A 13,080-nucleotide genomic window follows, 5' to 3' on the forward strand; every position below is an offset into this window, starting at 1 on the left:
TTTTGAACAGTATTTATTCATAAATAACAAAAGCAAACATCAACATTAATATAGAAAGTATATTACATTTTGTTTAAAATCAGAACTATGGAACTCAGAAAGTCAGACCTTTCAACTAAATGCATTGAATCAAAGCTACAGCTTTGCTTTAAAAAAATGGAGATCTTTAAATTGTAAAAAAAAAAAAGAAAAAAAAAGAGTATTTCATTGTTTTCAAAGAATTTTTCTTGTATAAATTGCATTGTATTACATTTTTTTAATGATACAGTTTATTTTTTCCCTTTTTTATATGCATATTACTCTTTTGGTCAAAGCAAAGTTGTAGTATAGACAGTATTTCATAAGACTGGTTACACTAGAATATGAGAAATTAAGGAGTATGAATGTAATTACATTAAATTCAAAAGATACTTGTATATTTTAAATCCCAGAAAATCTAATGCCCATTAAAAAAAAAAAAGATAAATCTTTTGATGTCACCATTGGCCAATGTCATAGTTTAAATCTAAAATTTCCTGCAGATATAAAAAAAAATATAAATTTAATGCAGATTATCCAAAATAAAAAAAAAATGTCTATAAGAATGATATAAAAGTTATGGTCATGAAGCACTACCATAAAATGTCATTCACATAGTCAAAATGACAGTAAAGCTCTAACCAGTATCCTATCCCCCCCCCCCTCCATCAAACCATTCTTCCAGAGTTGGTGGTTATAATAAAATGAGGAATACTAAACCCCTTTCCAGCCTACAGCCTGACAAGAGTAGACAACCATAGCTGATGTGATCTGCATCTGGTTGTTGGTCCACCATAGAAAATTCAGAGCTGGTCGAGGGTGAAGAGCCTCTCATCACTTGTGGCTATGAGAAGTCCCTTGTTAAGACTAACAGAGCAAGGGTACTTAACAACGAATCCTTTATAACATTAGAGTTGAACTAACAAGTGTTCTATATTACCTACTATAGGCCCAATAGACAGGAAGCTGCTCAGAACCATGCTTAATAAGGTCATGTCTGAAGACTTGTTACTTACAAATTTTGATTTCTACTCTCTACATACATATCATTTACCAAAGTATTCAACAAAATATTTTGTTATAAAATATTATAAAATAGAGCCATGCCACATGCATATATTGGCAAGAGTAAGGTAACTATATTATATTGATTTTAGAGGTTAACTATTTAAATCTACTTTATATATATATTTATATATATGTAGTACAATTGCCAATGAGAAATAAGCTAGACACTTACTCTGTCATGACAATACAAATCTTTCACAGCTTTAAGAGTGTGACTATTGTTGAGGCAAACATATCCTGAACGACTTGGACAATATAAGGCTATCTGTAAATAAAAATGATAGAGTCTAGACAAGTTTTTAAGACTGTACTTTAATAAAGTATTAGTATTGAAGAATTTATCTCTACAAGATATCAGTTTTATCATATATATATATATAGTGAGAATCCTTAATAATTTTTTGAGAGTAAATAATCTGCAGGACTAAAAATAACACCTTGTGTGTGTCTTGAATTCGCAGTTTTTTCTTTAAAAATTCTGAAAGAGAATGTATAGTGGCACCCCCTGTGACCCGAATGTACTCTTTAGTCTGAAAAAACAAAATTGAAAAGAAAGTTTAGTAAACAAAAAGCAACATAAGAGAAAAAACAAACATCCTAAGTCAAAACAAGGATTTATATAGTATATTATATGGGAGGTAAGTCGTAACCACATAACCTGAGGACCTCCTGTATATATATATATTACTTATTTTTGTTTTCTTTTTAAAAAATATTTAATAGGCATTGGTTTGTGTTATTTATTACTGCACACATCAGAGGCAGTTATATACCATTAGAGTCTTACCAAAAGCCTTGAGATGTTTGAGCAAAGGAAAAGATTTCTTCTAGAGGCCAGGAAATAATATAGACTATTAGCCAAGCTCCCTGTACCCAAAGGTTATCCCCTAAATTAGATAATCATTTAAGGGCTAGAGAGTTCTTCTGACTTTTTTTTACCATGTACTCAGTACTTTGAAAGCTCAATGGAGGTTGTGTTTCCTTTTCCCTGTTCGCCTATTTCTTCTTAGTAGTAAAAGGATGCCATGAGGAGGGTAGCAAAATACTACTCCAGATGTTGCCATTAATTCAATTGAACTTGATACAAGATTTAATGGACAATGACTAGTGTATTTAAAACTAGTACACATGCAACTGTTGCTGATAAATTTCTTAGTCTACTTGTAGAAAATCTGAAAAGCATGCAATGTTCAAGCTCCACAGGAAACAAGAAGGAGAGAGATAGGTTAGTGGTTCGTACTTTCTGATATGTGTGCTGAAAATATAAAAACATGTCTGTCTACTGTATTGCAGACCCATGGGTCAACCTGTAATGGCCTCTCTGAGTTAGTGTGAAAACACAAACTCTCTTTGTAATCTTTATTTTTCTTCAAGATTTTATAACTCTAATTAATTATAATTTTAGATTCAAAATCAAGATAGGTAAAAAGTTGACTAAAAGAGAAAAAAGCAACATTGTCATCTTTTTAATATACAGATATGAATGATACTTACCAAATTATGAATATCATCTTTAGCCCTGTAAAGAAATTGTACGGATATAAAAATTTAAGAGTTCATGATCAGTCAGCGATATTATAAATTTAAAAAAAAACAACAACAAAACAACTTTCAATCCTTATCAAACTGTTATTAAAATAAAGTTCCAATTAAATAAATTCAATTAATTTAAACCTTCAAACTGTAAAATACTCACTCTAAACATTTTAACCTTAAAGAAATAGGAGGGACATACAAATGTTTGTAAGAGGAATGTCTGGGTGGGGTAGGGAGAATGGCAGGTTGAGCCTTGACTGCTACTCGTGTTTGTGTTTCTAAAAATAAAAAAAACCCATTAGGTTAGGTTTTATTCAATTCTACATTTTTGTATCAATCAACTGACTCATAATGAAAAAAATATTACAGATCTGTCAATTATTTAAAAAAGAATACATACAAGAATTAAAAACCTACTATTTATTTCTCTATTATGCTTTTCGTAGAAAGCCTTTTCTTTCATCAATTCATCTGAAAAAAAAAAAGTTTGTTTTTTTTAACAAAAGAAAGTTAATTTTCTAAAACTGTTCAATAATCTATATCATAAAAATAAAGAGGGAAAAACTTGTTATTTTAAATGAAAGTTTCTTTTCTATGTGACAATGCAACTGAGATTTAAGTAAGGCTAAAGCATGTGACAAATGTAGCAACGGGAGGAGAAAAGCTCTAGAAAACAGGTGCTAACAATGTCAGAAAAACTGGTTGCTTATTTTCATGATTTTATTTATGAATAGATCTTATTAAATTATTTTAAAGAGAATTACTATAAATATAAATATTCTTATCTAGTATCTTCTTTTTAATTTTAAGGGACAATTTCAATAAAAAAAAATTGTCCAGAAGTCAAGTCTATTCTTTAGTTCCCCTTTCAGACTTGTGGTCTATAGGGCAAATGATATAAAGGTCATCTGTTTCTGTGGCCTACGGTTAACGAGGGTGTCACGTGGCAAGCACGACTAACCGCCTTTACTTTTCCCCAACTAATGTCAGTTACCCATTAGAGCCGGGTGGACTCCGAGACGCCCAAAGATCATGATCAGAATTCAAACCCGTGACCCCTGGTTTGGAAGCCAAGTGCTTTACAGCTCAGCCGCCGCACCTTCTATTCTTTTCTATATTTAAATGCATGGTCTAAACTAAAAAAAAAATTTTAATCCTTGCCTTGTCTTTCACTTTTTATTACATAAAATTGGAGGCTTCGAGCCTTTTAAATCTAAAAAAATATTACTAGACACATGTATTACAAGTTTCGGATGTTCCTTCAGAGTTTGAAAATAATCTACATAACATCCTAACCCAAACCTCCTGTGGACAATGGGGAATGGCGGCAGGCAAAGTAAAAACCATGAATCATCAAAACAACAGAATGACAGTCCAGCATGCATACCAAATGACCAAGCAGCAAGTTCAAAGTATGATGTGAGAAAACCATAACAGCAACTCCTCATCTTTTATTATAAGATATTACAAATATGATTTATCTGGTAAAGAGTACTGGGAAACATGCTTCTTGAGGATAGCAATAAATAAAAATGAAATGTGATAAGCAAGAAGAAATGAAGAATAAATATCTATAATAAGGCAGAGTAAAGGCATCCAGAGACTATCCCTCTTGAAAAAATTAGCTGGCACAGATTGGGGAGCTAATCACAACATCCTGAAAAAGACCTATACCAGTTATGTAAGACCTGTACTAGAATATGGTGCCACAGCATGGGGCTCAGCAGCCCAAACCAACCTAAGAAAAATAGACAAGGTTCAAAATATTGGTCTAAGGATAATGACAGGAGCAATCAAAACAACAACCATAAGAGCTATGGAGGAAACCGCTGCCCTGATCTCTCTGGATGAAAGAAGAGAAATAAAAATCCTTTCCCAATTCACTAAATTGGAAACCTTGGAGAGGCACCCACTCAGAACAAAAATCCACAAAACTGGCACAAAAAACCGTCTCAAAAGGACCAATTTCATACAGGAATCTCTAAACCTAAAAAGAAACACCAACTTGAAAAAATTACTCTGGAATCCTCAATACACTATAATGAATCTCCTCCCTGGGACGAAAGCCCTCTTCCTACTATAAGGGACCATATTGAAAACATAAAAAGAAAATCTGATTACAGACCAACAGAGCTCAAGGAAATAGTGAACTGTTTTCTACATACCAATTACCCTAGCAATCAGTGGATCAGAGTTTACACGGATGGCTCATCCCATAAAGCCACCACAAATGGAGGAGCTGGAATACTTATCGAATGGCCAGATGGAGGAAAACTAGAAAAATCCTTTGCAACTGGAGAGCTCTCTGACAGTCACAGAGCAGAAAGGGAAGCACTAGCACTAGCTGCTACCATGCTAGCAAATCATCCAAGTTCCCCTCACAGTCAGATTGTCTTTCTAACAGACGCGAAAACAACCCTCCAAAGCTTGCAAAACTCTGATTCCCCTTATATTAAAAACCTCAGAACAGCACTTACAAAGCTCAACAACAACAGCAAAAAAACTGTTATTCAATGGATACCAGCTCACATACAACTAGCAGGAAATGAGAAGGCTGACACACTCGCCAAGATTGGGAGAACAAACTCACAAGTAAACTCTGCACTCTATCCAGAAGAAATTAATTGTAGATAAAATAAATGAGAAATGGACATCCAAATCACAAGAAAGATGACGCTTACTATAAGCTGTCCCGACAAGACCAACGTCTAATCTTTCGACTCAGGACCGGACACAACAGAATGCGACAACACATGTTCCGGAAGCTCAAAATTGGAACCAGTGAAATCTGCCCATGTGGAGTATCACCAGAAAATGCCGACCACGTCCTCCAAAACTGCTCTCTCTACCAAGAGGCCCGTATAAGACATTGGGCCCAAATCACCCCAATAGAAAGAAAACTATATGGAGAGCTCCCTGATTTGGAAACCACTGCGCAGTTCATCTCATGTATTGGTCTAGTCATATGAACACTCCAACATAACAATGAGAACGATGAAGAAGAAGAAGAAGGCTTGTCTTCGAGTCCGAAAATTAATGAGGAATGCAGTATTTCCCATGGCTATGCAGTCCCAGCTGTGACCTACATATTTTGCTCCATCCAGGGCAAGCATAACATTGTCTGCCGGTGGTCGATTTAGATTTTCTTTTCGCTGTCTGCGCCTGTCCTCTGCAGCAGATTTTCTTTTGGTATGAATTACTGTTTCAACTTCCTCAAATGTCGGTGAGTCAAATTTCCGGAGGAACATTTGCTAGTGATATGTGCCTTTTGTCGAGCTCCTTTCTCATCACCAAATAGCAGGCTGTAGTGTTCTGTCGATTCTGTCCACCCTATTAACTGGTATGGCGGATATACTAATTATCTAGAGCCTGGCTGCAAAAACACTTTCATTTGTCTACACTGCTAAAGAGGCTGCATACATCATACACTGCCTGTTCTCCTTAAATACTATATTACACATATCCCTAAATTTATTTAATTTGAAAACTAAAAATCATCACATCCATGTGTAGAATGCCACTGTAAGTTACACTACAGCACACATTGTGTTAAGGCTTTTTTTTAATCTCAAGAACTAAGAGCCTAAATACAAAACAATAAGTAACTTTTACTATGAAAGAAAAATAAAAACCAACATTAAAACCATTTTAATAAAAGAAGAAAAGGGCTAATAATAAATAGGTTTCAATTAATCAAAAGAGAACTATGGTCATTTTTTGACTGAACTGCAGTTATATCACAGAAACTTAAAAAATATTGATTAAAATGTTTACATCACAAAAAAAAATGCAACCTAAAATTACCTTTTTCTACATGAGGAAGAAGTGCATAGACAATGTCTTGCAAAAGACCATCAAACCTTAAATAGACAGAAATAAAATTAAAGATAGCAATAAGACATGAAATAAAAGTAGGCCTACTATAGGACAAAGTTACATCCCTCTAAATAAATTTCTACATTAACATACAGCTTACCTTATGTGAACAAAAGGATCTGTAGGATGGATGAGAATGGCACACATTGGACAATTCAAACTTCTGTCTAGGTGTTTTACAATGCAATTTTTGCAGACTGAAATAAAACCATTTTTTTTTTAAATCAAGCAACATGGCTGAAAAAGATAAAAATATATGAGCACACAGAAAAAAAAAAAAAAAGAAGATATTACAGAATCTATTTAAGTAATATTGTTTGTCACTAAGATCTTGTAAAAAAAAAAACGTAATAAAACCAACCAAATTTCCAAACTTTTTGCCATGAAAATGTTAGAATTTTTATAATTTTTTTTTTACAATATTATTGCCTACTTGAATCTATGAAGTATCTGTTATTGATACATTTATTGTTTGAGGACTTACAAGAATGCATACACTCTGTGATTGTGCATGCTTCATACAGATATCCTTGACACAGACCACATATCAAGTGTGGGTTGACTGACTGGATTGGTATCCATAATATGTTCTGGTCATCTATTCTTCTGGGTGACAGATGCTTCACTTTTTGAGCATCATCCCCTTCAGCAGCACTAGTCATTGCTAATATCAAGAGAAAACTGTTGAGAGATTATATAAAGACAAATTAATTGGACAGGCACATTTTATACAGTCACAAAGTTGCCACATACATAGGCTAATTGTTTTGCAAGAAGTAGAGTAAGTGGAATAGCCTGGATCAAAAAGAATGGTAGCCTAGGCATTTAGCAATGGCTATAAAGTATGTAATGCACATAATATTATTATTATTGCTTCTGTATAGGACATCATTCATTAATGCCTCATTAAAATGCTCAGTGCATATATTAAATTATTTAATAAAATAAAAAATTATGTTTTAGTAAGTATACTCTCCTTGAAATTAGTGTCAGAAAACTCAAATTTTTCAATCAAAATAATTTGCACTGAAAGAGTTAATAAATACTTGCATTACTTGATTTAATTCCCCCTTTAGACTCACCTTAATAAAAGTTAACCTTGACAGAAAAAACAAAGAGACACCGATCAGTATACCTGAAAAAAAAAAATTCAATAAAATTTCAAAGACTAACCACTTCTAATGTTTGTTAGTTTGTTGATTTAGAATAGGATTCTACATTAAATTAATGTTCTGACTAATCAACAAAAATTATAACTTGAATCTATAGATGTTAAAAAATGTAAAATATAAAAAAATAATTTAAAAAATAAGACTATTCCTTCTTTAGGAAGCTGATGACTATTTTGTAAGTGCTAATATTATACTTTTCAAACAAATATTGAGTTATAATTACCCCACCCCAATGCCCTCTATCCAAGAAAATATCATAGTTCCAGAAAGTCTGTGTTCAGATTTAATAATATATATTATAACAATAACAATCTATGAATGATACATACATATAGATCTATAGATCTTTATATTAAATACAGAGATACTCTGTCTAAATTTCTAAAAGAGTATATTACTGTACTATTTACTAATATTACTTAGGACTTAGTCTTAGTACTATTACTATCTACATAATTAGTCTATAGTCTATGGCCACTAGATCTATATACTATAATATTACTATAAAATTGAAAATATTGTTGTAACCCTGCCTTGCACCAGTGCTTGAGGTGCGCACTAGTGAACGTAAACAGGAAGACACTAGAATGGAGAGAATAACAGTGCATCAGGGATTATAAAGAGTCTGAATGTTTGGAAACTAAGAAGCCAGCTTTTGTGCTGCCTGAAGGTTGTAGAAGGGACCTGGAGCGAAGCGGGGAAGGCTGTCGTTGGTCCACATTCGGGTTGCTGTCTAAAGGACTGGTCAATTAGTAGCAAGACTCTGAGGAAGCTGAAGGGTGTTATGTGTTTGTCCTAGTGAATAAACACCTGTCTTTATTTCCTGTTAAACTTTCTTGAGTTGCCTGCCTTTATGTTGAGTGCCTACCCTAAAGTTACAACAATATATTATATATTATATAGATCTAGACTAGAGTCTGTACTCCAGATTTCTAGACCTAGAGTAATCTAGAACTAGATTAGATCAAGAATGTTTAGATAATAACTGTATAGTGTATAAAATTAACATCATTATTTTTTATATATTATATAGGTCTTGTCTTAGATCTAGATCTTATTATATAAATTCTATAGTATACTAAGACTATAGTCATGGTATAATTTGGCTATAAGTCTAGAATAGCTAGATTCTATCTGTAACTAGATCTATGTCTACACTACTATCATCTGTCTATTAGTCTATAACTATAGTGACACTTTAGTCTATAGTCATATTATAGATTTAATAGATCTAGAATCTAGACTATACTGACTGTAGTATAGATTCTAAGTCTAAGTCCTAGACTCTTAGATTTAGATATAAGTCTAGGACCTAGGACTAGATTAGAATCTAGAAACTAAGATAGATCAGATCTAATAAGATTCTAAGTAGATCTCTAAAAAGACTCTATATAGGTCTAGAACTAGATTCTATATTACATAAATAAATAATTATATACTTATAGGCTATAGATTACTATAGATTATATATCTAGACTTAGACCTATAGGCTATAGTCTATAGTGACTTATAGTCGTATAGGTATAGTATAGTATAGCCTATGCCTATCCTATAGATTTTAATTAGATCTACTTACTACTAGTCTAGAATCTAGATAGGATTAATATCTCTGATCAGTGATCTAATAAACTCTAACTAGAATTATTTTATTACTAGATCTAGATCTATGAATATAGACAATATAGTATATATATATGCTATTAGTAATTAGACTAATTAGTAGTAGACTCTCTGTCTCTATACTATACTACTATATAGATCTACTTAATACTATTAAAATCTAGTCATTAGATTAGTCTAGTGACACTCTATAAATAGTCTGTAGAAGTCTAGATCTATATTTATCTAAAATCTAAAATTCTAAATCCAATAATCTATAATATAATATAAATAATTAAATATAATAAACTTATTGTTCTATAATGTTATAATCTATAAGTTGATCTATAATAATTAATAAATTATTTTAAATAGGCCTAAAGCTAAAAGTAAAGTGCCCTAAAGTTTAGTCTTTAGAATGTGGCCAATTTACACTGATTTACTGAGCATTTACATCTAGAGAATATCATACCTCTGGCTCTGCCTCTGATATAATAGACTATAGTACTATAGATTTAGCCAAATCAAGACTAGATCTATCACTATCGTAGATCTAAACAAGAGTCTAGATCTATATATAGTATATATAATAAATCTAGATTATTCTAGATCATGGACTAGAGTCTATAGTCTAGACTAGACCTCAATGTAGATCTAAAGAAACCGTCAACGTGACTGCCAACTCTCCAGACATGTGTACCTCTCTAGGACAAACAAACGTTGTTCAAAAACTACTAACTAGCCTATAAGCTAGGTCTAGAACTAGATGGGCCTAGATCTAACTTAAGACCAGCATTTTTGCGCCTTTTTACCACTCTATAGATTCTATAGGCATACTCTTATCAGACTATCTTGCCCCATAATCAAGATAGACAATCCAAACTTGATGAATTAACGTGCATTACTGTATAATTTATAATTACCAGGTGACCGCCGAGCCTCGCTCGTTTGAATAATTTGTATAGGCATAGGAACAGTGGCGTAGCATCTATGGCGCGAAGGGGTTCAATGAACCCGGGCCCACAACAAACAATAGCTCTAGGGTCCAACAGCTGTGGCGTAGCAACCATGGCGCGAAGGAGCTCATTACGCTTGGGCCCATGACTCAAGGCCAGTTGTAGCCAACATTAGAACTTAGGAAGAACATTTGTTTGTTCATTTGAAACACTTTTAAGTAGTTTAACTCTGTTAAGAAGCTGTAAAAACATTGACTTTTAAGACACTATTACTTATATGCGGTCCTATTTAAATCAAACGTTATGACATAATTTCTTTTTTTTAATGAAAAAGGTACGATCTTTACATTGGAATGTCTTTGCATTTAGTTTACTCATTTTTTGTCACACACTAAATTTGTCTTATTGGCTCGAGAGGAGCCCATCAAGATGTTCTTGAACCCGGAGTACTAGTGTGATATTTACTTGTGTAGCAGGGAGTGGTTACATCCTATAGTCATCGCAGTAATGGTGTGATATTTACTTGTGTAGCAGGCAGTGGTTAAGTCGTATACATCTACAGTCTCTGGCCATCACCTAAATTAAAATTTAACTTAACACTAATAGTCCAATATTTAAACTACATGCTTACATATTACTTCCTAATGTGTCTTAAAACGAATATAGATATTAATTAATAATATCGTTTTATCCCGTGCTTTTAAGAAAGTGCGCTTATAATACTGTCTCTAATTCAGTCACAATTAATAAGAAGCACTGGCACTTGATTTCCAACATCAATTCGGTCCATCACCAAGCCGTGTTTATGCCATCTCCCATTTAGCTCGAGCCTGTCACACAAGTCCTGGGTTGAATCCCCATACTAAATGAAATATAGATGTGAAATGTTTTCTTGGAGGTTCAGTGAGTGCCTATTTAAATTATTCCGATAGCGGATTCCAGCGGTGGTTGATTTTGAAACCAATACGATGCCAATGCCCATACATTCTCATCGTATGACCTCAAAACCATCCATTCAAAGTTTTTTTTTTGTTTTTTTTTTTGCGGTGGTTGATTTTGAAACCAATACGATGCCAATGCCCATACATTCTCATCGTATGACCTCAAAACCATCCATTCGAAGTTTGTTTCTTTGTTTTCTAGCGATGGTTGATTTTGAAACCAATACGGTGCAATGCCCACTCATTCACATCGTATATGACCTTAAAACCATCCATTCGAATAACTTATTTTTTTTAAAAAGGTACGATCTTTACATGGGAATGTCTTTGCATTTAGATTACTCATTTTTGTCACACACTAAATTTGTTTTATTGGTTGGAGGGGGACCCACCGAGATGTTCTTGAACCCGGGCCCACGGGTACCTTGCTACGCCACTGCATATGAAATATATTTACTTATTTTGGATCGGGTAAAGACTCTCAATTCGAAAAGTTGCTTTCGTGTTCTTTTAGTTCTAAATGTCAATTATGTACTCGTCGATTAGAAAAGAAAGTCTCTTAAGTCCCCATACAGAACACGCCGGTATGGACAGTATAGAGGGACTTCTTATGGTCCGACAATTACGCAGGAGAAAGCACTATCCCGTATGGGTTGTCTAGCGTTTGCAGAAGACCAAGAGATATACTTAATTTGAACCAAGTAGGCAACATAGGAGATATAGAAGTACACGAAAAGGAGATACAAAAACTATTGGCGAACATTAAACCGAATAAAGCATCTTGACTTGCTTTTGAAAAGTTCACCACCTTGTTTGCTTAAAAAATAAAAAATATTTTGACATTGATGGTCCATTGTATTAGTGGATAAAAGATTTTCTGACAGGGAGAGAACAAACTGTAAAAATAAATGGCTCTAATTTAAATCAACACCAATAACAGTAAACTCGGGTGTACCTCAAGGAACAGTTTTAGGTCCACTTGTATTTTTAATTTATTGGTATATAAATGATTATTGTCAGGAACAAAAGTCAGATCATGGTCAGTTTATTTTAGACGATTGCATTATATATAGAACAATGAAAACAACACAAGATACAGACATTTTACAAAGAGAATTAGATGAATTACAGAAATGGGAATCAAATTGGAGCATCCAGAAAAATATCAGTTATTAACAAAAAAAAAAAAAAAAAAAAAACTAAAACAAATAAATTCCACTGATCTTATTCATGGTAAACTAGTAAGCCTACGACTAAAATGCAAAATACCTTATAATAAATTTAAAAAAAAAACTGTCATGGGATCCACATATTGACGAAACTATCAAAAAATCAAACAAAGCATTAGGGTTTATTAAAAGGAATTTCTATAAATCAAATATTTAAGAACATAAAACTAAAATGTTATTTAACCTTGGTTAGGCCAATAATAGAATATGCATCCTCTGTTCGGGACCCATGAACTAAAGAAAACATTAAGAAACTGGAACAGACACAAAATAGAGCAGTGAGATTCATAACAAACGAATATTCACAGTTGACTGGAATAACACCTTTAGTAAAATTACTAAATCTAGAAAGCCTTCAGGAGAGAAGACTCAAAAGTAAAGTAGCAATTATACATAAAATAACGAACCATAATCTTCAAATACAGAAACAAAATCTAATAAAATACCCAGAAAGACACAAAGGTAAAGGCACGTTACATTCCTCGTTCCATATGTTAGGACAAATTTGTACAAATATGCTCCTTCTTCCCTAGTGCTATTAGAGCATGGAATGGGTTGCCTGAGCCAGCAAGGAAAACTAGTGACTTAGAAGAATTTAGTCATTTGTTAACATGCATGAAAAGATGCATGACGCGTAGGACGTAATCATCATCTTTTTTTTACTTTTTTTAAATTTTGAAGTAAA

General features: G+C 33.1%; 1 protein-coding gene across 5 annotated transcripts; it reads right to left on the minus strand.

The window, feature by feature from the left end:
* On the minus strand, positions 1-10,297 carry LOC106053747 (polycomb group RING finger protein 3-like). 5 transcript variants are annotated; one of them, XM_056032841.1, is made up of 11 exons: positions 10,193-10,297; positions 7,583-7,633; positions 6,983-7,180; positions 6,599-6,695; positions 6,427-6,482; positions 3,040-3,093; positions 2,783-2,900; positions 2,581-2,605; positions 1,524-1,616; positions 1,259-1,351; positions 1-515 (listed from the first exon to the last, which is right to left on the minus strand). In XM_056032841.1, exons 1-11 carry the CDS (start codon positions 10,236-10,238, stop codon positions 477-479), a joined length of 870 nt encoding a protein of 289 aa, XP_055888816.1. In that variant the 5' UTR covers positions 10,239-10,297; the 3' UTR covers positions 1-476. The 5 variants fall into 5 exon arrangements, with proteins under 5 accessions (XP_055888816.1, XP_055888837.1, XP_055888843.1 ...); XM_056032862.1 differs by lacking the exon at positions 10,193-10,297 and adding an exon at positions 10,082-10,113 and having other exon boundaries at positions 6,983-7,179; positions 7,581-7,633; XM_056032868.1 differs by lacking the exon at positions 10,193-10,297 and adding an exon at positions 9,742-10,066.
* Between the last annotated feature and the right edge of the window lie 2,783 nt (positions 10,298-13,080).

This window comes from Biomphalaria glabrata, chromosome 1 (assembly GCF_947242115.1).
Source record: "Biomphalaria glabrata chromosome 1, xgBioGlab47.1, whole genome shotgun sequence".
In the NCBI taxonomy this organism is placed as follows: Eukaryota; Metazoa; Mollusca; class Gastropoda; family Planorbidae; genus Biomphalaria; species Biomphalaria glabrata.